At 43.6% G+C, this 24,167-nt stretch overlaps 1 protein-coding gene across 2 annotated transcripts; it reads right to left on the bottom strand.

The window, feature by feature from the left end:
* Positions 1-3,024: 3,024 nt before the first annotated feature.
* On the bottom strand, positions 3,025-22,970 carry LOC112458267. Of its 2 annotated transcripts, XM_025021816.1 has the most exons (8): positions 20,540-22,970; positions 20,001-20,231; positions 12,255-12,368; positions 11,961-12,047; positions 5,033-5,233; positions 4,712-4,897; positions 3,908-4,617; positions 3,025-3,737 (listed from the first exon to the last, which is right to left on the bottom strand). In XM_025021816.1, the coding sequence occupies exons 1-8, from the start codon at positions 20,841-20,843 to the stop codon at positions 3,696-3,698; spliced, it is 1,875 nt and encodes a 624-aa protein (XP_024877584.1). In that variant the 5' UTR covers positions 20,844-22,970; the 3' UTR covers positions 3,025-3,695. The 2 variants fall into 2 exon arrangements, with proteins under 2 accessions (XP_024877584.1, XP_024877585.1); XM_025021817.1 differs by having other exon boundaries at positions 3,025-4,617; positions 20,540-22,969.
* Positions 22,971-24,167: the final 1,197 nt, after the last annotated feature.

The following is a 24,167-nucleotide window of genomic DNA, read 5'->3' as shown; positions in this document are numbered from 1 at the left end:
CTTCAGGAAGCATGAGGAGACTCTGATATCCGCTGATAGGGTTCGAGCTTGTCCCGATAGTAAGTGGGAGGCAAGGGGGTTGCGCGCGCGGTACGATGGAAATTATACATACATAAGAGGAACGGAAGGTGAGAGACTGGTACGTTAAAGAAATTAGAGAGATAATTCCTCGGACGAATACCCAATTTACCCTTTCGTCCGTAGCGAGCGCCCTGGCCTTATTATCTAAAGTGCTCGGCTGGCGAGAGAGGGTAGCGAAAAAATAAAAAAGAACACCCTCTCCTAACGGAAAAGGCGGAGGGTCGGGCGGAACCGGTGGCAGCTTGGAAGGACAAAAAGTACTAAAGTACACCTCTGACCTTCTCCTAGCGAACGTCGCGCTATCCGGAACTCGGAGCGGCAGCGGGATACGGGATGCCGCGCCGGTGTGCTGGGGAACTTTTTTCGGCTCTTATAATTTATTTATGGCTGAGATATTTTTCTCTGAGCTTCAACACCTTCGCCAACGTGGAAAAAGAAATAAACGAGCATCCCTTAAGCGATCTGCCTTTCTTATTCGATCCGTGATTGCTTCTTTCTTCTTTTTTCTATTCTATTGATATGCACATGTTTATTCTTATCTCTTCTTCCTCAGTGTTTGTTTTACGAACGTACTTAATTTTGATAGATATTTGATTCTGTGTGTTGAACTTTTTTTTTGGTCAATGTTTATTATTCGTCAAATAGAAAGCGTACATTATTCTCATAAACTTTTATTTAAAAAGTTAATTAATTAAGAACTACACAAATACAAATTTTATGTTTGAGATTTAAGAGTAACATAAATGACCTAAATGACCAATTCGGTTAATGTGTTAAACAAAGTTGTACTTCCTCTGCATTTAAAATAGCTGTCAGGATTTGTGAAAGGCACACAAAGCTCCGTTCGTTATCGTGATCGAAAGAATCAGCCAATCAGCCTACGAGCTGTCGCGAAATGCATTTTCCTATATCCGGCGACTTGCTGGCGGCGGTTTTAGTGTCGCGAGCCTGTATACGAACTACGCGCCATGAGAGGACTAGTCTTTGTCGCTATTTTGGGGAATGGACGCAGGGACGACGCGAATACGTTCGATCGATGAATCACTCAGTATACCGTGACGTTGACGCGGCGCGTTGGCGCGAGGGAGACGAGGGCCACGAGTTCCATGCCGGAACCGGCCGGAAAGGGAGAATGAGGGGGATATCGCTCGCGTAGAGGGGTTGGATGCACCCCGTCACGTATATATGTATATATATGGTATGGCAGCTCACCGGTTGCGGGTGCAGCCTATGCAGGTGCGGGTGTATTAAAAAGCGGGGGTGGCTGCGGTCGCGTACCAATCACCCAACAGGGACGAGGGGGTGGCGGAGCCGTGGGACGAGAGACGGGCTACGGGGATCGGATAGAACGGCAACCGGACGATCGGGGGCAGTCACGGCGCAGAGAGGGATCATATAGAAACGGTTTGTTGAGAGAAAGAGAGAGAGAGAGAGAGAGAGAGAGAGAGAGAGAGAGAGAAAGGAGAAGAGAGAGAGAGAGAGAGAGAGAGAGAGAGAAAGGAGAAGAGAGCAAGAGAAAGTGAGAGAGCGCGTTCGAGCTCATGCAGCTTGCCGTGAAATTTTAATCGTGTCGTCATTGGGGTAGTTTGTTGCGATAACCCGACCAGTATAGACATATACGGATTTCGGGGAAAAAAGAGAACGAAGGGTGGAAAACCGTGCCGTCGCCGAACATAACCGTCCTTTTTTTTATACGTTTTTTCGTGCTCTTCTGGGGGACAGTACATCGACCACGTACTAAGCACGACACGCGTTACCCGTTGCATTCATTAACGGTACGAAAGTAAAAGTTGACTAAAATTTATTTGTATGGCGGAAATTCGAATATTTCTCGACAATTTATGCAAATCGCACAAACTGATTCAGTTTCCGTTTACGGATTTCGTACAAATATTTATAATTAGATAAATGTAGACAGTTATCCTGTAACAAAAATAATTGTGATATAAAGATGTCACGAGTGATCGCAGGACGGAGATAGATTGACTCGTTGAAAAATTTGAAACAAAGAGAGATTCGTGGAGGCGACGTGTTGGCATTATTGCTCATTTGATCCGGCGCGCATCGGAAAATAATGTAGAAAATTGTTTTGCGGTCTTTTTATCTCGATTTCAGGGACGCTGGTCAGCGCGCGGGGCCGACGGGTGCTTTGTCTGTTTTCCATCAATCACGCGGACCTTTTCACCGTGCGGATATCGAGCCTGCCCGTTTTTGCGTGCGGTGCATCCCGCTCGATTGCAATCGTGGCGAATTATTGAATCTGCTGCATCTCGTCCGACCGGATTAGGTTGCACGCGTGGGTCGTTCGATACACGATTGCAATTTGTTCACTTTATCGCGAAGCGCTGTAAGAATATTTCAAGTGTAATGCATTTTTAAGAAGTAATGGAAGTAAGATTGTTCAAACGTGTATATACCTATATATGTATGTATGTATATATGTATGAACATGTATATGTATATATGTATTCAAACAAGAGTATATTAATGTCAGTTATTTGATGTATAGTGATTTAACTAATTATCGCGCAAAGCGTATCAAAAGAATATGAGATGTTTTATTTTAGAAATAATTATTGTTTTCATGAAAAGATAACGCTTTGACAAATAATTATCCTATGATATATAATTAAACAATATTGCACTTACCAATTTGAATTGCATGACACGTCTTCAGCGCAATTCTACTCTGATCACATAAGAGAGTAAATCGATATCATGGAAACGGATGATATTACTTTATTTGATGATGTACTTAAACAATGAATGATTTTGATTAAAGCCAATACTCAGGAATACATATAGCGTCGTCGAAACGACTTGTAGATCATGTAAATGATAATTGTATAATGACATTTTTCTGGATATCGATATCTCTGTACCTCAAAAATGACGTTGTTTTATAAAAAGAAGACAATGGCTTAATAAAGGATGTGACTCGGCCAGGATTTGAAATTTTTAATATAGTGATATTTACAACGTAGGCTGCTCGTAATTTCGCTTATACCAGAAAACCCCCTAAATGTCATCTGCCACACGAGTATTTTTTTTTCTGAAATCGACAATATTTCATAGAAGTAAAATAAATACGATCACGGAAAAAGATATATTCTAATTTAAGAAATTCGTTCTTCAGGATTAAAATACACATGTATGCGCGCCGCGCGCCGCTTCAATAGCATATTCGTGTAGTCGATAAGACATTCAGAAAGTTGAAGTATTCTTAATTGGAATGACAAGAGGGTAGTGTGCTTAACGTTTACTGGAAACATTAACTTATATAATAATCGGACGTCATTGTATATATGTACATACTATATGCGAACGTAAACCCTGGTTAGTCCTCGAGTCCATGACAGTTCTTAGACGATACCGCAACGGGCACACGAATAGATAAATAACTTTGACAAAAAAGTTCGTCCGAAAGTTCTGATAATTAATTTCCAAGCAGACGATTACCGCATTACGCGCGAGATGTTCGAGCACCCAACGGGTATGTTCCGTTTATCTCTCGACAACTTGACGATGATGATATATCGCTTAGCATTGCTAAACTACTCTACAACATCGTGCAAGTTCCACTTTTGGGATTAGTCTCAGATTTATCGACGGGATTAATCAATATTCGTTGATTTCTCAATGAAACAAAGTTTTTTCTGAAAAAAAAAAACACATGATAAAATTTGCCTAGATCATACTAAATTTATTCCGACTTGTTCGACAATCAAATTCCTCGTCTTGATTATCGAATTCGTTAAAATCATCGCGCTTGAAGAATTCTCGCAGAACAATATACTGATTTTAATTCTTAATAAGGTCTCCACACCTGTCTAGGCTTAGGACTTCTTTCTCTTCGTGATCTAATGGGTTCTCTTTCGACATCTATCCCATCCTCCTTTCTTCGCGTCGTCAGATCTTGACCGACATTTTCCTTATCTTGACCCTTTTTCGTGCTAAGATCGACCGTACCTTCTAAACGAATTTTTACAGTGAGGTCACTGCGACGGGCGATCTGATCCTGATCGATTTGGAGGTCCGAGTCGTTTAAATTTTCTATGCTCTGCCGTAGGTGGATCGATGCTTCTTGGAAGGTGGCGTCTGTGGACGCGGCATCTTCCAGGTCGCTTCTGATCGGCGAAATTCTCGGGGAATCTTGTTCGGGTATAGATTCGTCGCTTCTAACGCGGTCTCTATTCAAATCTTGATCGTTCTTATCGTCCACTTCGATACTATCGTCAGGACTATCCAGTCCTGATCGACGTAAAGCGCCTTGATCGTCTCCTCTCCGTTCTTCGTCTTTCGTGCTGCTCTCGGGACTGTCGCTGCTGCTTCTGAGTTTCCTGAGTTCCTCCAATCGGGCCTGATCCGGCCTCTGCAATCGCTGTTGAGCCATTCTCAAGGCCAGAGCGTGCCATTCCGGCTCCAGGATGTACTGTTGCGTGTGATACAGGGGATTGTAGAGCCAAGAGGATTGTGGTAACAATGGCGCGAATATCGATCCGAAGATGGATCCCGTAGCACCCAGCAGATGAAGACCTGTGTTATAAACAAGATATTAGCTTCTTTGGGTCATGAAGAATATATGAAGAATCGGATCTTTAAGCAGATCTCGTGTTTGTGTGTCTTTTACCTTGAAAGTGCGAATGATGTCCAGACGGACTGGATGTCGTAGTAGTAGTGGTCGACTCGGCGGGAGGCGTCGGTGCCGTCACAGAAGCTGTCGTCAGCAAGCCCGGTCCGGGGTTTCCGGGTGACGTTGTCGGCGTTACTTCCCTCACCGACACACTGATAGGACCCAAGTCATTCCTCGAAGATTCTTATAAACATATGAAATTACACGTCTATTAATCGCCTGAGAAAATGCCGTCTTACTCAAATAAAGTGTTCTCTTGTTCGAATTAAACTTTCTCTGAAATTCTTATACTTTATAACGAGAATTTCGTATCTTTACCGGCGTTAGGTCCAGGTAGCCTCGGGGATCTCTGTTCGATGGCATGATGGAAAGGGTTGAAGGCCGATGCACCAACCGGCTGTGGATGTGTGTGTGGGTGATGACCGGGAGGCGGTGGAAGACAATGCGGTGGTAGAGATCCTCGAGGTAACCCACCCCATCCCTGGCCCGCGCCTTGCTCCAGACCCAGGTGTTGCAATCCTGTGCAATCAAAGAAATGCAGATTACACGTTTCCAAGGATTCTATTTGTTCAGCGTCTCCGCTGTCATCACGCCACTCCGCGGTGACCTCCATATCGTTTAGAAATATTTGCGATGAAAGACACATATAATATATGTGTAATTTATATACGTCTACACATTAAAATAATCTGAAGATGTTTAGATATCTTAATAATCATTTATATGAAAAATTAAATTATATATATATATATATATATATATATATATATATATACACACACACAATAGAATACGATTTTTCAGAACTGAGTAACGCAATGTAGACGACAGCATCTGAAAGTGACTGATACGATTGTTTTGTGACAAGACGTAACATATTTCTGGGCATCACGGTGGCGTTGTATAATTTTTGGCAGGTAAACGATGATCGACTGACAGTTGGAGTCGTAGAAACGCATCCCTTTGACGTAGAGGCGGTTTTGACGTGGATGGACAGTTAAATTTATCCAACAGAGAATGCAGAGACGATCGATCACCTTTTTTTCGATAATAGCCAATATCGCGCGGCCGCACAAGCATGTGTTTGAATGCAATTAAATTTATGACATCAAAAAGTTCGTTCAAGGGTGATCGGTTGGACAAACCAACTGACATAAGTCGCATCACTGCTCTTACTGCGTATTTATTTATAAAACAATAACTTAATTTTCATCATGTTTTTACAAGCAAAACGTATTTGTTTCACAAAGATTACCTGGATTATCGAAAGATTATGAAAAGAAAATTCCATTTCTTTTGATTTACATAATGAGTAAGTAACGCGTAACGTGATTGATTTTCGGCACGTCGCGGTGCAAGAAGAACGGTGCAAGAAGTAAGCACCGTGATCATCAACGTGGTATCGGTTTTTCGAAAGACCTTGATCAATAACAGATTATGCCGTCATCTGTGCGGGGCAGTTTAAAAATTCCGTGAAGGCTGCCGCGAAGCCACCGTGCACGACGGGGGTAGGAGTTCCGGCGGGGTGGCAAACAGGGGAAATTTGCTTCGACGGAGCGGGGAGAATTGTCCGGTCACTGGCACGAGGGCGTGACCATAAAGACGCGCAGATCGCCCCATTGGTTGCTCGTACGCTCCCACCAGTCGCGCTGCGACGGGTGGTGGGATGTGAAAAAGCTCGGTAGGGGTCGAAGGGGTGATTTTTAAGCTCTCTTTAAGCCGCGCGCGCTCGCCAGGGAGGACACCGCTATCTCGCGTTCTACCACACCGGCGTGGCACACTGAACGGACTAGCCGTGTGAGAGCTCGTAGCCCTCCTGCTTTATGAGGGGGATTAAGAAAACGATAAGAGACGCGCGAAAGCACCGCTGCCACCGAGCTTACGGAGGCCAACGGACGGCTTCTGTTGGCAGGTGCATGAATAAGAACCGCTTCGGTAAGCTCTCCAGACACCCGGATTCTTATTAGATGACGGAAGCATTGTGCGAACATTGTTCGATAACTGACAATCAGTTTCTTGTTTGTTAATCAGATTGTCACCTTAAAAATAAAATCTTTCACCAGTATCATCGATAAAGTTTGAATAAAGGTTGGATTTTATTGACTATATCGCAATGGTGAAACATTTGTGTGACAAAATTACACAAGGAGATATGATTTAATAATTGTAACAATTATGATGGGCTTTCTATAATTACTAAGATATAATACAAATTTTTTTCGAAAAAATGTTTGATATATAAAGGATATTTAGAAACTTCTTTTTCTCTCTCCCTTTTTACCGAAAACAGCTTTGTCAATTTTGCATGAAGTAAAAACATTTGACACGACATGCATCCTTTTTAGAACGGGTGTAACATATTTTCAATTTAATAAACCTCGAAAATGCCGTGCACCCTCTTTCGACGGAACTCGCGTGCCGGGTTGGGTTCGGCTGGCGGGCGATAATTCCGAAAACAAATGAAGACTAATGAGGGGTGGGACCCGGCGAGATCTGGGAAAGAGTGAGAGGAGCGAGGGAGACAGAGCGCGGGAGACGCGAGGCTGAAAGGGTTCAAGGAGCCGCTGCTACCCTTTAAGGGGTGAGAAATGTTAAGCTTAAACGTTACGGCCCTAGGGTTAGTTGCCTTTGCGTGTGCCTTCCATCGGGGGCTTTAAGGGATGATGTATTATCGAGCAGCGTGCTCAAAATGTGCTACGTACTTTGGTCGCGCCGTTCCCGAGATGCGGTAATGTGACGTCACGTGTAATATGAGCTTTTAAGCGTAGCTTTATATACGTTTCGCCGCCGAGCCACCCGCGGGGTGAATTAAATTTGGTCACGTCGATTACAGAACTCGTTGGCGCGACACGATTTCAAATTTCGACTACACTTTTCACTCGCTCACTAAATTACTATTATAATATCGTTTTTTCGAGCCTAAAATTAAATCGCGTAGATTATATCTTATAAACGGATCGTATCTTATAAACTGTCTTGAATGTTCGACGTCTTAACTTTTATGCGTGGGTTTGCAGCGATGAAACTTAAGAAATGTTTTAGAGACATTGATTTGAAAATTGTCACGCAGCTTGTGAACGAAGGGGGAAGTCCTTCAAGTTCTTCGCCTTAAACCTCCTTGATCTCACCACTCTGAGATACATAATAAATTAATTCGCGTATTTTCCTGTCTGTCTTATCTATTCAAATCTATGCAAAACAGGCGTTAAAAACGCCCTTCTTGCTGCTAAGGCGTTAACCCTTGCGGAGCTCGATCTCCTCCCCTTTCCACAACCTCTTCGTTTCCTCTCTGTTACTCTCTCCGACTCGTTCGTCGTTCCTCTTTCCACCCCGTGTTCTATCCTCTAGCTACTGCTGGTTGGATGTCTTTGCACACCCACCCTTTGCGCCCGTTCTCATTATCGCGTCGCAGCAACCCCTAAAATGCCACCCTGGAAAGGTCCCTGGCACCGATCTAAGCTCTACGAGGAGATATTTCGAGAAAGGACGAGAAAATTGCTATCTCTCTCTCTCCCTTCTACTCTATCTTTATCCTGCTGTCGCGAGATTTTCTCTTTGAAGTTGAGAAAGAGTGTAAAAATGACGAATCTTTTAAGAAATTGGCAATTCTCAGTGGTGCATAAATTTTCATTCTTATCATTTATTATGTTCCATGATTATATAAATAATTTTAATTTTAATGTTGATTTATCATCATTAATTGTGTAATAATTGATTCAATGGGTGCGCTAAAAAATTATATAATTTTATTTAGTTGCTGTTTTACAATTGATCATGTAAAATAAAAAGAATAATTTTATCAACACACATAGCACTTCTTTCATTTAATAATTAAAACTTTACTATAAATATACGTAAGTTTTTTATAATCATTATTAACAAAGCATTTTAAAAAAGTAAGTATTATAAGTTTAATAGCTGCGCGTATCAGCCTGTGTGGATGTGATCCCATGACATCACATAAATGTAGAATAGTGCTGAAGAGAAATCGGATTGAGATAGATCGATTTCGAGGATATATCGCGAGACGCTATCGGGTTTCTATCTCTTAGGCTCGGTGGATTTTCGACGATAGGAAAGGAGATGAGAGATGAGACTGAGGCTAGAGAGAGCGTCATTAGTTACCGTCGCTTCCAGAGAAAGGTCCCGGTAGCCGGACCTGATTAAAAGACGGAACACCCCGAGACGCCCTTGCAAGACGCACTGAGGGGGTGAAATGTGACGCGAATTTAAAGGATCCGCAGTGATTCGACACGGGGGTGGACAGGAACAACCCTTAAAAAGGTTCCCTTTAAGGACCGCACGCCCGAAGGGTTGCCGCCGCCGCGTACGGTTTTCCGTATACGTGAAAGAGCCCTTTAAACGCGTCGCATCGTAAATCAGGTACGATGGTACCCAAGTTTGGAAGAGGAATATAATCTGACGATCGTAGCAGACCGCGATAGAACTTGTCGCGATTAGGCCAATCTAGCAGTCAATAAGATTTACGTTATTTTCACATTTAGAGTTATAGCAGTAGTATTATAAGAATAGCGATATATATATGCATAAAATAAGTCTCAGTAATACAGTATATAGAATAAAATTTCTACATTTATCATAATTGTTGGTCGCAAATTATATGTTCGATAAGAAGAGAGATCCGCTTTAAAGAAAGTCGCGAATTTACTGCAAAACGATCCAGAAACGAAGCGACAGTTTTAAACTGAGCGTTCCTAACAATCTCCCCCAAATGAGGTAAAGGCCACCTTATTGAAACAGGGGTCGCGATTTTTCCGGTTCTCTCCTCAACTCCTCTACCACCCTGCCTCTCCCTCGTAGGCGGTTAATTGACACGGGAGAGCGGAAAGAGGGAGGGCAGATTGGGGCTGCACGAGCTGTTCTTGTTAACTCGAATCTTGGCACCTCGCGATTTTTCATCCCCTTAGCCAGACTGACAAAGACGACGGGCTCGGCCTCCCGGGACGCGCGCGATCGGGGTGTTTTCGTTCGTGGACAATCTCAGCGACGATCTACCGTGTGGTATCTGTCGCCGGATACATTAATTTTCCCTGAGCTTGCTAGTGATCGCTCCTGCATGTATTGTGAAGCTCTTAAATATTATTGTAGCAGAAAAGCCGGAAATAGTTCACCTTTCACAGCTTTTTGGAACATTACAAGATTTTTGCGATTTAGAATTCTTTTTTTAATACTTCACGCATCTATTATTATTAATGCAAGTGATTTTTAGTAAAAATAAAAAAAATATTATATGGACTATTGAAGAAAATATTTTTGTTATTAAAATTGTAAATGTTGCTTTTCTAAGCAAGACAAAGATACTTGTGCAATTTAAAATTAATTACATCGTAAAAGTGAGTAACATGTCATTTCGATATATTGAGATTGATGAAAAAGATGAAATTGAAAGCGATATCGGAGATCGAAAGGAAGAAAAGACGCATAGCCCGTCCGTCGGACCTCGGCGTTCTCACGAAGCCCTTGGGGAGATCATAAAATTCGTCCCTGCTGTCGAGGTAGGCCCAAACGAAATTTAATAACATCCCCCTAGTTACACCTCAATGGGCACCTTAACAACCCTGCACGGCCAGCCACTCGTCTCACACCCTCGATAGTGCTCTTCCCTTTCTCCTTATCAACCCTCCTGGCGCAGATATCTAATAAACCACCTCTTGAACACCCTTACCTAGTCAGCGATACCCAGCGGCTGGGCGGCTTTGAAAGTTTGAAAGGTGCTCGACTGACCGACCCTCTGCTGGACTGGATGGAGGCGCAACCTGTGAGCCGACCGGCGAACCCCGAGCGAAAGGGTTGAAAAAACTCGCAAGCACATCACTCGAAATAAACCGATCGATATTCGTTGAGTGCCGTTTGCACCCTAGCCGAAACAATGTAGGTGACCCAATTGTGCGAATACAATTAATCCGATGACGTGCTAAAACCGTACGTCAATAATTTGCATTATATCTCTAACGAATTGATATACTTTAATATTGACAAAGAACTCTGACATTCCAACGAAGTTGAGCTTGTGAAAATTTTCATAACGTAATTTTTTTTCTTTTTTTCATCCTATTAGTAGTTCCTGGGATTTATTTTAAAAATGTTGCATGATTTTTCTGATTATTTAGTCCGAGTGCCAATGATTTGTTGAGAAATCATGTTAGAACAATCCGTGGATCGAATCGCGATGGCAAGAGACGCAAAGAGAAGAAAAGTTAAAGCTCCGGCGTACTACCGGGCGCGGTAGTGGCTGATTCTTGATTGAGCAGACCGGGGTTGCGGGGTAGGACGGGAGTAGCAGCGAGAAATCGACGGCAGGACTGCCATCCCGTAGTACGCCTCGGGGATAGGAGGGAGCGAAGCTCCGTTAAGCCGCTTATCATGCCGAAACAATACACTGTCGGTGCACCAGTATCAGTACCCGACCCTCACTGCTCCGGGCTAGTCCCATCAAAATTTGGAGCTTCGAACGAGTTTCAATGGAATTCGTGCCACCCGACTGTCCTGTCGAACCGGCCGGATACCTGAAAACTTTTTCGAAAACGTTGGCGACGGTGAAATCGTTTAAACCATCATTTATATTACAGCGAACGCATTATCGACCCTCCGAGAAAAAGACTGATTGAGTACACGCTAAAAACAATCCGCAGCAATATTTCGTTATTTATTTATTTAATGAAATCTTTTATAAAAGAAAACATTTTTTACGAATAGTACTGCAAATATCAAAATTGTGATGTTAAAAGTAAAAAAGAAAAAAAATGCTTCAACTTGATCGTTTAAGTTGGTGAGGTATTTTACCGCGTCGTAAGCCACTCGATGGCAAAGTTAAGGGAGCTAAAGTTTATTCGTGACTTCTCCGTAAGCGGGGACCGAGCGGCTTCCTCGAAACGAAAAGGCAGAGTTCGCGCCCGGGGCTTAATCAGAGTCTTCTTCACTTAGAGGCCGGTGGCAAAACTCAATTTTGAGTCGGTGCCTGCCGACGCTCAATTTTGACACCCTTCGCAGCCACGAAGCTAGCGCGCGAGAAGAGGGCGTCGACCCTGGCCCGCCGAAGTTGCCGCAGTTGCTCTCCTCTCGGGAGGAGCACGGCACGGGGTTGTAAACTTAGTTATCTATCGACGGGGAGACGTGCCGAGAGGCTGAAGGTGAGCCTCATTGGAGCCAGGTATCCGCGCAAATTCGTCGCGACGAAGATGATGGAGGCCGCGCGTGTGTCTTTGATTAGAGAGTACTGACTTACCCGACAGTTTGAATCCCAACGGGTCCTGTGGGTGTCCGAAGGGGAATGGACGAGGTCCGAAGTGAAAGGGATGAAAGGCCTGGTGTCCTACAACGTGGGATGAATTCATGAATTGTCGTCGTGCGATTCGATGATAAATCGCGACAATGCGCGATCGTGCATTTTTTCCGTCGAATAATATTTGTCGGTTTGCTTACTTAATTAAGATTCTTAATTAACTTTTTCTACACACATATAGACATAGCTCGACTTTAGGAAAAAGTTATTATCCTCGGTAGATAACGTTGTACTCACTTGTCTTCGATCGCGGTTCCCTTGGACCGTCTACAGTTACCTTGATCGCCTTCGACAAGGTGGCCACTTGCGGCGGCGATGTCTGCAGCATGATCGTCAAGGTGAAGCTTTTCCCTGAAACAAAAATCAACACAGAGATGTTGGGAGAAAGAATGAGATAAGAAAGAATTATCCCCTGGCGGTAAAACGAGAGACGAGTTTTTCCCAATGGGACGATGTAGCATATCGTGCTTTGGCTCCGTTGCCAGATCAAAAACCATAAAGACACGGTTGATTCCGCGCTCCTTGGTTTTCGTAGACTCTATTATTCATATCCAATTCGCCGACCACGAAAAGAAATATTCTCAGGACGCACAATCTCATGAATTGCATTCGCTTTCGCGATTTATGTTCTGCATTGTTTAACGTTTAACCAAATACTCTATCTACATTTGCATATCGAAGTGAAACGAATGTATTTTACAAGCGTTTACGTAATGATGACCGCCACTTTATGTATTCATCGAATTAATACACGAACGGTTTGGGGCTGGCAGCTATCGCGATTGATTGAATTGAAATTTCTTGGCAGATTTAATCCGTTGCTATCGCGAAGGATATGTGCTCGACGGCATGCACGAGCAAAACGGCAATGCGCGCGCGGTGCGCTCGCTGGAAACAAAACACAAATGTGCCGGAAGTAAGGGGTGAACGAGTGACGCCAGTGCGTCGATGTTTGTTCCCGTATAGGCTGGAATATGTTAATGTTCCCGGCGCTAAACGCGACCCCCTAAAATACGCAGTCTCCCGTCACGCGCGATTTCGTTGTTTTATCTTTCAACAACATTCGGTAGTTCGATAGATGAGATATCCTCCCCTTCGAAATTTTGAGACGATAATTTGCCCGATCTTGAGAAATATTGCTTTTAACAACATATATTTACAATACTGTAATAATTGTACTGTCTTGTGAATTTTATGTTGTTATTTTTATTATTTCAATAGTTTTTAAGTATAATGTACATATTTGTATTTTATTTATTTTTTTTTCAACGATATACTTTCTCATGATTACATATTTCATCGGTCACATTGAAGTTACGATACATTGAAGTACAGATTCTGATTTTTATAATTTCAATATCTCGTATGCGTGTGTTAATATGTTTTTCGCACGTTAGCGTTTTTCGTTCTCCAAGTCCGTCGATGACCTGGAACAATATTGGCAAACGCGCAGATGAAGCGCGACTCGTAACTGGCCGGGCCGTTTACTAAATTTCGATGTTTTCGGCACAAATATTTCAATCGATGACGCGCGCGTCGCATGGAATTCGTCACGCGTTCGACGCATCGAACTCGGTCCCGGTAATCGCGCGTACGCGAAATAAAACACGGGGGCGGCCAGCCATCTCGTCGCGTCGCATTGCAATACCAAACGAAGAAAATAGCAGCGATGAAATATATGCAGGGCAAAGCGGGGCATTTAGGCGCTTTTCCGCGCTCCGCGACAATAAAGTTATACAGCTTATAATGGCGTCGCCAAGTGCGGCCGGTATGTAGTATGTACACGCGCGTGGTCGGGTAGTTTTATTTTATGGTGGCGCGGCTGGCCCCCGGTAAACGACCGCGTTTTTACGGTGAACCACGACATTTAACCGGCTTACCGCCCGTCGCTGGGCGAAATACCGGACTTAAACTTCGCCAAGGGAGCCGTGCCATTTCCAGCGCGTTCCCTTTTGCGTCGCGCGGTGATTGGCCGCTATTTTCGCGCTAATGTTGTTTCACGATGTCTATCCAAACATCCAAAGTCCTATCAGAACTGATTTTCTCGTATTCTATTTCATATCAAGATATTAGGTGATCTCGATTTTATATTTCTTTCGTTTCTCCTAAAAAATCAATTTTCCAAGTAATAAGTGATTTGTCATGCGTATTTAAATACTACACATCTTTAATGTGAAAACGATGTATCGAAACTCACGTGTCTCACGATGGGTGTGAAAGATTTCGTTGGAGAGATTTCGTGGCTGAGAGTTAACGAGACCGAAGTTTATTGCCAACGTGGTGTCAGGCGCGAGAGGGCGACGGCAATGTGATGGCAAGGGTGATGGCAGGCATTTTGAGGGTGTTTATGAGGCATTATGTGTAACTCGCTGGAAGAACGATCTACCCTTCGGGGTCTACAACACTCTCTCCTCTTCCTCTCTTCCCCGACTTATCTACGTCTAGCGAGATTCTAATTCATCGGTTGTACACAAATGATTCATGGTGGTCAATTGCACGTGAAAATGGCTTTCTCAGTCTTAGAAGTTTTGCAATAATCCGATTGCAACAAAATTGATTCTGATTTACCACGCGATTTATGAGATTGGAAAACATTGTGCAAAACTTTTTTGGCCGCTTTCTTGCTTTAAGCGCTTCTTTATGTACCGAGGATTTTACTCATTCTAGCATTCTTTGTACTCGCAAACAAGTTTGAAAAAATTACTAATCCACACGCACCGTACGTCACTTTTATCCAACAAAATATTGCCTGGTCGCAGACGCGATTGAGAGGATCCATAAAGATTATGATGTCCGAGTGGGATGTAGAATTTTTCGTCATACTGGACTTTTTCGAAAGATTACTGAAGGGCTCGCTATTTTTGCGCGGCAATATCCTGTATTAGCATTTCTTAAATCTAGAGTTTAAAATTTATTATCTAGAGTTGAAAGGATAAATGCGGGTATGCAATTCTTGCATAAGGCGATTGATTGTAACTGGGATGCGTCCAGTTTTAAGTTTTTGCAAGAACGCAAAATGTTCTCAGATATTCTTCGGATGAGTTCAAACGAATCGGCTGAGAAGTTAATTCGGGCAAAGTTGGCTCGCGTTCACTTACACGACAAAAATTGTCCTAGAAGACACGAGAATGCTGGCGTTTACCCTAAGTTTACTCAGGGATCATGCAGTGTTAAAAACTCCCCATGTTTGCCGGTGAAGCGAGTGCGAGTGTGAGGGTTGCTCGGATCGTTATTTCGGAGTGTTTGTCGTGTTTTAAGATTCTGACGTTTTGACTACCCGAATCATGGTAAACGAGGCTGAGCGTGTGCCGCCGTGACATGTTTGAAAGGAAATTCTTTTTTATCTTTATTTCACACGCGCATTCGTTCAGTCTTAAACAAATATTGGGAATTAGGATTAAAAATTGGTTATTATAAATTTGATTATAAATACTAATAATTTGTATTTTTATCAATTTTTTGACGGTACGGCGTTATTGTTGAAAATAGATTATTGATTGCAAGAAGAAAGCGTCATCGTATAAATATGTTTGGTGATTGTTCCGCGATGATTTCGCCGGAATCTTGCAGCAGAATAAATTTCTGTCAGGATCAATTCCCACTGGCAATAATCGCAACGTCGAGCATAACGACTTTTAGATGCGACGGCGCGACCGGGCGAGCGGTCATTGAAGCGTTTGCAAAAGCCTGCCTTGCTGTTGGCGCGACGGAATGAGGAGCGAAAAATATCGAGAAAATAAAGTAGGGAAACGTGGAATTAATATATGTGAAAGAAACGGATATGTACGTACGTATGCGACTCATACTACAGACCAGAGCGGAAAATAATGTTTAATCGGTAGAAAATCTCGGCGCAGTCATCCGCCATAGGACCGTGCGTTCCTCGACTCCCCTCGCGCCCTTGCAGTCCCTTCCGCGATCCCTTACTTGACCGAGGGATGGATTTTTTAATTTTTAATTGGCAAAAAACGTCGCCGCGAGATGGTCGCTGGCGAGATTTGCCAACCGCTCTCGCAGATTTAAAACTGGCGTATTCGGATTCTTGAAAAACGCTAAAATATCTTCTGACGTTGGAAGTTACAGTCTTTCTTTAGGGAATTGTTTGTCGTTGTCACCGGAAATTAATTTTCGTATTTCAAAATTAGATTTATTTTGAAACGTTGACGTCTGTTAAAGCTTCAAGTGAATCTATTAGAAAACTGGATGAAACCATAATTGTTTCACATCAATTATTATTTTTTGAAAAAAGACGCTTTTATTCGTTATTCAGCAGATTTTTTTAGGTGAAAGTTACTAATGAAGTGCCTGTGGCCTCGTTATAATTCGGGAGATTAGTAAATCGAGGGGAACTTTTTAGTGGATTGGACACGCTTCAAAGCAAAGTATTGCCGATGCAGGGGCAAATGATTGCAACAGCTGTTCGGTCGACCGAACACAGAGATCCGCTATTTTAAAAGGTCGATGAAAACGAACGTCGACCCTTTTCAACGACGACGGACCTTTACGACTTATTAAATCATTTTCGTCTCGTACGAAACTCTTCACGGCAGCTTCCACGAATAGCTTCTCGCAGTTCTGTTATCATGAAAGAATTTTGTGCTGTTTTACATAAAATAATAATTATTTGTTTATAGTTTTAATCAACTGAGAACATATTATTTTGTTTGGCAAGTAATATCGCTGCACGTAGTAAAATCTTGGCAATTTAGAAGCACTATAGTGTGATAATAATGATCAAAGGTTCGATATTTGAACCACGCGTTTTTCTTTCGACTCATAAAGGAGATATCGAAGATTCGGATCTGCATTCGTGACAGCGGCAGACTCGAGCTCGTATGTTGCAACGCTTGCCATGCGGTGGCGAATCTAAAACGAGTCCTCCTTCCACGAGAAGGGAGAAAAAGAGAGAACGGAGAACGGAGAGCGGAGGCGGCTCTACGGGCGAGACGGGGATCCATTGCGCCAGGACATCGGTCAGGATCTGGCTGTCGATAGTCGGAGCTTTCCCTCGGATTCTCGCGCTCTCTTCCTGCCTATACCTCGGCCGGACCGTCATAAAACACAGGTAACTCCGGTATTTATGCCCGTCGTTTTTACGCCCGTCGCCACCCTCTCCCGTCGCGCCGCACCGCGCCGCGCCGTGCCGTGCTCTCCGCTCATCCGCGCCCCAACACCAATGCATCGCAGAGAAACACGTATATATATAGCCGCGTCTCCGTACGGCCCGTGACTCCTAGCAGTCGGAGGTTGACGCTAATCCCTGTCGGGAGCGAAAGGGGTGGCCGAGTGATATACGCCCCTGCGCCGGTATGATAATATTCCGCCGTCACCCCCGTAACCCCTGACCGTAGTCGTTACACTCGCTAGCCGCACACATCGCACTAGAAGAGGTCCCTCTTTTGGGTCAGCGCGTAAGACCGAATGAAAGCGATTATAGTCGATTAAAAAGGGTCGGAGCGAATCGGCGAGTCAGGAAAAAACTTGTCGACTTGACACCGTCCAAGTTTTTCTCACATTCGACTTTATCCGTGTTTATCCGTAACAAAAATGACGATTTCTCGGGAAACAATCAACTAGCATCTGCGAGAGAAACTGGACAAATGGTATTTCGTCCAAAAACATGACGATATGCTAAAATCATCATCATCCGTTATTTTTATATAGAAAATTATTTTTATGCAGAATTATGTATTTAGAAATATTTCCAAGATTCCAAGAGCTCTGTTCCGTATAAATTGAGAGTTAAAAAAATTTATACGTTATTAAATTAATCTGCTGTTCGGCGAATATGACTGGCAATTTTGCACCGACACAAGAACTACGCAAGCAGATAAGCTCTACTCTTCGTTTTCTTCGTACGCGGATTTCGGCCGCCACCCCATCAACGTCGTCACGCATTTCGACCACGATCAATTCTCTACGTCCGCATTCGCAATATTAAATTGGCCTGACAAAGCCCGCGGGCGAGCATGAGACAAATATTTGCAGCCGAAAAAGTCGGTAGTGCGCGAGCACGGGATGCGTGCAAAACAACGAAGGCAAAAAAGCGGGTGGAACGCGTGAGGAATCTGTATATAAAATGCATCCGGGGCTCCTCGTCTCGTTGTGGTATTATGCAGCGCGATATGCGCGACGTGACTCGTTAACAAACATCATAAATTTTTGATTTATTTAACAGGATCTGTTTGCCCTTTCTTTTGCAGATAATAACGTTTCACCTCTTCTATAGTTGGTCTTTTACACAGCGCGCTTAATTTTCTTCCCCCTTTTTTCAAATATTCTTTTCTTTCATTGCATTTGTCGCGCGCGCGCGCGCGCGCATAATTTCCAACTGGTATATTTGAAACATATTGCGATGAACAGGATTCAAATTTATCTCAACACGGAAATTTGCTGGCGTCAGATATGCGGAAAGAAAAATCCAGCGGCGATTGTGATACGCGCGTGGAACGATCTTGCATCACTTTCATATAGGGAATCTAGAGGCAAATCGTTGCATACCGGCGGTAGTTAGGGGCTGCCCGTAATACAGTAATGAGGGCTTACTGCCATGGAAACCAAAGCCGCTTACAGCCAACCACTCTACCTCCATCTATCCCCCTCGCACTCCGTCCTTCTCGCTCGCGCTTCGCCATCCCATCCCACAATTTCCTATATATCCGCGATATCTTTATTCGCGAGTCCCGCTAAAAAATTCTGAAAACCGTTTCCCGGTCTCCATTGTTCTATAACGAGTATCTTGGATCTCTCCATTTTTGGAGTGGAAGAGGCCAATGTGGAATGAGACCAACGGTATCCTAACACGGCGCTGCGCCGTGTGGATGACGCTTCAAATTGATATCGCTCGTAAATAGGTTGATATGCAGACAGAAATACGACAACAAATAATAATAATTTATCATTCTGCGCCCCAAACGAATCGTCGAAATAAGTCAATGGGAGGGAGGAGAGTGCCGTCTACCGTTTAGGGTCTACCGTCGCGTCGGACAAAAGTAGTGCGGAACCCACCGATATTGCAAACCCCGCAATTTCCTTTTCCAATTTGCCATAAACAAGTCGACCACCCCCTCGTTAACCGGGTACGCCCGTGACTGCTCTCTCGAAAGTTCGACGTCGTCGGAAAAAGATGAGAAAAGGGAGAGCGACGGGAGAAGGCGGACGAAAAGAACGGTGGTGCAACTCGGTCGAATTAAAGGAATTAAAGGACGCCTCGTTATTCGTATCTTCCGATTCTCTACCTCGACTCCTATACGTGAAAAAAGGAGAGACAAGGGAGAGAAAAAAAAGGATGTTGGAAAGTTTGCTCCTTTCCTGCTGCGATCTAGGTTCTCTCATGCCGCTTCTTCCCTCCCCCCCTCTCCCTACTTCAGCTCCTCTTCAAGGAGCGAACGTTTGCATTAACCGTCCGTAATGGCTGCGATTATTAGGGAGCATTATTCAGAGACCTCGGACCCCAATTTTTTCTCCCCTCGTCGCCCTACGTTCCGCTTTCTCGGACGAAAGAAACGTTGAATTATTGAAACGCGGAGCCGGGAATTAAAAAATCTCCGCGTGCGCTCTCTTACCCCGGCATGGCATGGAGTGGGTGGCAGTCGTGAGGAGATACCGAGTCACGATATTTGTCGCGTGAATTAAAAATGAGGATGGAACGAGGGGCCAGGTGGTAGCCCGTGCTTGGCTTTCGACACGGGAAAAACGAGGCCATCAGTCGGGGCACCACCTTAATGTAGCGGGGTCTGAATGATTTAAGATAGGAAGAGAAGGTGAACCAGCAGAAAACTGATCAAGTTTTCGACGTCAATCAGTGAGAGTTATTTTTATAAAGCAAATATACAAAGATATCAAGAATGAGAAAAGAGAAAATATATTCTCTAGTGTTTTATCATATTAATATTTAAAGCGTAATTATATAGATTAAGGTAAGGATTACTTTAAAATAATTGTTATATAAGGAAATGTAGGTTGTGCGGTTGTAGGACTTACCTCTACCACTTCGACCGACGAACCTAAGATCATTAAATTTGGCGACCTGGTTCTTCATTAGAGCAGTAGAATTTCGTAGTTCCGCGCAGCAATTCTCATCGTTTCCAGCCCGAACGGTCACGAGGGTACCATCTCCGACCTCGCCGAGGGCTACTACTTTGAAGGCTACCGGCAAAGTCTTGTTCGATCTCCAATGTGACGGCAATACCGTGCACACCACATGTGGGGAACCTTATATTAACATAAAAATAAAACGCTATATTCTTTATCTACATTGACAAATTTGTTTTCATTAAGTCTATTAATCAATCATATAGTACCATCGGATTTATATTTCATATATTAGAAGATTATTTTCCGAAACTTAAGATTATTTAAAAAAAATAAAACGTTTCTATATATAGTTTTCTGAAGAAGTTAAAATTACATTTCTACTACATTTTTTATTTTTACTTTGTTTGTATACTATGATTATGATGAAAAAATAATAACGAATCTTTTATATATTCTATAAATGTTGTTTTTAAATATAATTTTACCTGTGCGAACAAGTTCGCCAGGATGCTCGGCGAGAAGTCCGTCCAATGTTCTCTCGGCAAGCAAATCGGCGGTGAGAGCATAATCGGGAAGATGATTTCCGCCGGCCGAACCTTGAGGAGGAACCTCGTTGGCCAAGTGCATTCTTCTCCTCGAGGACGAAGCCCGGGTCCTCCGTATTCTGGGCCCGCCGATTTGACTCACTGTTTGATGTGCCTGATGACTGCCGCGTACTGATCTAGGATCAGGATAGTCTAGGCCGGGAGGCCGTTCCTCGGGTCGAACATCTCGCGAAGGATTCGTCATGGGAACGATATCATTGATTCTCTTGATCGAGATGTTACCTTTCCCTGCAAGCTTTCCGAATGATTTCGGCTGCTCAATTGTTAACGTCTTGTCTTTCCCGAATTCTAGATGAAGTATCTGTACACGTGATCCCCGTGAGAAGATCGATCCTTGTAATCAATTTCGATATGATGCTTGGTCCTTTGATGATACGTCTGCGTTTGTGATATACTTTATTATGTAAGTAGTTACAATCCCTTATTCCACAAACTGAAGTTTTGTCATTAGAATTGATTGTTATATTCGACATGCGCGATCAGTCAATATATCGAGTTCGCTCGATAACAGTCTAAGAATCTTACGAGCACAAATTGGTCTCACCAATGGCGAGGAACACATTACGAATGTACGCCGATATCTTCTTCCGGCGAGAATTGGATTTGTTTTCTTCGGAATAGAGAGGCACGCGCGACTTTTCGGCGGCTTTCTCGGGCTTTCCCTCGCGGGCCTTAGGTTTCTTTGATCCTTATTTCATTATCCTGCTGCAGGGCGGAGGCAAGGGCATCCGTTTGCAAATTCTTCTTCGTCTCGATTGCCAACTCGCGGAGAAAATTCGTTTTATTGGAATCGTCGGCAATCTCGACGACCCTTGTTTTCCACGTATTCTCGATTCTTTGATCGAGTCCTCAGCCTGCCGTCTTCTTATCGAAGCCGAAGGAGCACTCGCGACTGTTTGAAACACTTAAATCTGATCATCGAATCGAAAGTCCAGTTTCGGAAACAGACTTAGAGAGATGGCTTTCTTACCGCGCGCTTAAAACACTGTTTCGCACCGGTGATCCTTATCATTGATGGCATCATGCTCACACACTTTCTTTTTTTCTGTATTTTCACTAAAATTGCGTTAGGATATATATCAGAAAGCTTTTCAAATCAAACCATATGTTTCCGTACGTGGCGCTCACCGCGCCAAGTTTCACCGAACTTTGGCGAGGACCGCGCACGTCACGTGTATCTCTCTCGTCGATCGAAGTCTTGATCAATCACGAAAATGTATTATCTGTACATATCAAATAACGATTAAAAATTCGTGAACACTGACGTTGGAATTTCAACTTGCAATCGAGGCGATGATCACAATCCGCGCGGTATATCTTCATTCGCGCACATCAACACCGATCCGAAATTTTTCTGCTTCAAGGATCGCAGATGTCTATCCCAAATGTCCTTCGCCGTCAGAATCGGTCGCCGTCGCGGCGATGGTGATTCTTCACCTGGCCGTTGCTTCAGCGGGTGGCAGGGCAGCTTCTACTCGGAGGAAGTAGGATAGGGTGTTTAACTCGCGCGGTCTCGTTTCGGTTCGGCGGTGGAAGATGGCGGCTTCTGCGGTGGAGCCGCGCGGTGTGGTTGCGGTGTATTTTTGAGGCTGCCGCCCCCAGCCACCACCGAGACCACCCTGGGTAACCCTCCTCGCCCCCTCTTTTCGTCGCCCCCGCAGCCCGCCGCGCGTCTCTTCCACGCCGCCGCCACCGCCGCCTGCCCCCACGGTACCCGGCTGGTGGGGGGTTGGTTTTTCCAAGCGGTGGGGAAAAATCTCGCTACCTCTCTCTCTGGAACTTGGGCTCTCTTTTTCTCTCTTTGTCCCGTCACTGCTGCGCGCACAACCTCCCGCAGGACTGCCGCCGCGTTCCTGACGATACTGCCGCCGATGACGACTCGCGGACTACTCAAACCTCGCGCTGTCTTCCGGACTCCGTCGTCGTTGCACCGGACGACGGGGGACCCGTGATGGGATGTTCAGGGGGAGATGATTTTCCGGAGATGAATCTCGGCACCGCGTATCACCGCGCCACATGATTGCGGTGCGAGATTGACACTCTAGTCGATGATTTTAACTATACACAGTCGTGAGACATTTTACGTGAAGCACGGATAGACAACGTCTTGGAGGATGTAGATCCAAACACGGTGCACGATAGCACGCACTACGCAACAAATTATTTTGCTTTGCCATTCAACAACAATAACATTCGAGAAAAATATTTTTTTGCACGTACGTTATATGTGAAACATATCACGAATTATTTATTGTGATATTTTTACTTATTGTTAGTATTTATGAAGCGTTGTAATTGCACTTTAAACATCATGATGTTTCACTTTTAGTGTCACTATTTAAACTTTTTAAATTATTCACAAATTAGATCCGATCACTTATTCATACATGATGATTAATAAATTAATTAATGAAATTTTTACCTTATATTAATATTGTATTAATATTCGCGAAGAAAGAAATTTAACTCTTTTTTCTTTTTAATCTACTTTAGTAGAGTGATTTGATTATGCAGATACCAAATAAAGACAATTAATTAACTCTGTGCAATATTTGAAGATCCATTTGTCAGAAGTAAACAATATTTTTGATGGTTCTTTCGCGCGATCGCTTGTCTGTCGGTCGGCTTTTTGCCCTTCTCGGTTGATTTCTTCCTGCTTCCGTCGTTCAACGATCACCCCGCGCGAGACTGCGAAACGACACTGGGAAGAAAGGGAAAACAAAGACTGCAGAAAGGCCCCTTGTGTAGTTGCGTTTAGCACCGAGGAATACGGGGGTTGTGCCACGCTTGGGGGTTCTTGGAGAGTGTGGGCCAGGAACGGAGTCGAAGACGAACGCCGCCAGTCAGGGTGAGAGAAAGAGAGGGACATGTTGTAACACACAAGTAGTCATTTCCAGACCAGATTCAGCAGACTAAATAAAGAAATATGGTATAAATTATGGTAAGACATATTATAAAAATTTTGTACGCAACATGACATAATGTTACTCATTATAGCAAAGATACAAACATTGCATTTACAAAAATTTTAATAATGTGAATTTTTTTACATTTGTGTTCTTTCTACGTTATTATTAATTTTTTGACAAAGATCATACGTTTAATTTCATCAATCATTGATCTTATATCATGAAACCAATTTTGTCATATTATAAGAGGCGGCCGACAGAATTTGAAGGATGGATTGTAGATTACTGAATAAAACGGAACGCGACGCGCGAATTGTAACACGTCACTCTTTCGAGAGACAACACGAGACTATCGATCATAACGTATCTGTACCGAGCCGAGAACCCCTAAACGAGACGAGCCCCCTATATAATCCTGCGCCCCTACGAGGAACAATGCGACGCCTCCGCGTCCCTAAATGCAGACCTTCCGAGATGCATTTCGTCATGCGTAGGTTCTTTCACTGTGCAATGATGTCCCCTTTCAATTACATCCGCTAGTATTCCGGACCTTGGTGTATGTATTTTACAAAAGATATAACATTGAGAGAAGAGCATTG

This window comes from Temnothorax curvispinosus, unplaced genomic scaffold (genome assembly GCF_003070985.1).
Source record: "Temnothorax curvispinosus isolate PA1 unplaced genomic scaffold, ASM307098v1 QBEX01008784.1, whole genome shotgun sequence".
NCBI classification, from domain to species: Eukaryota; Metazoa; Arthropoda; class Insecta; order Hymenoptera; family Formicidae; genus Temnothorax; species Temnothorax curvispinosus.
Note: the sequence above shows the minus strand (reverse complement) of the source record. Positions and strands in the feature narration are given on the sequence as shown.

Bases quoted from the DNA above. Each gene is read 5' to 3' on its own strand.
- LOC112458267 (XM_025021816.1), bottom strand. From the start codon at position 20,843: ATGACGAATCCTTCGCGAGATGTTCGACCCGAGGAACGGCCTCCCGGC. The intron at 4,898-5,032 runs GTAAAGATACGA...TATGTTTATAAG, and splicing joins GCTACCTGGACCTAACGCCG to AATCTTCGAGGAATGACTTG. The intron at 4,618-4,711 runs GTAAAAGACACA...TTTATAACACAG, and splicing joins ACATCATTCGCACTTTCAAG to GTCTTCATCTGCTGGGTGCT.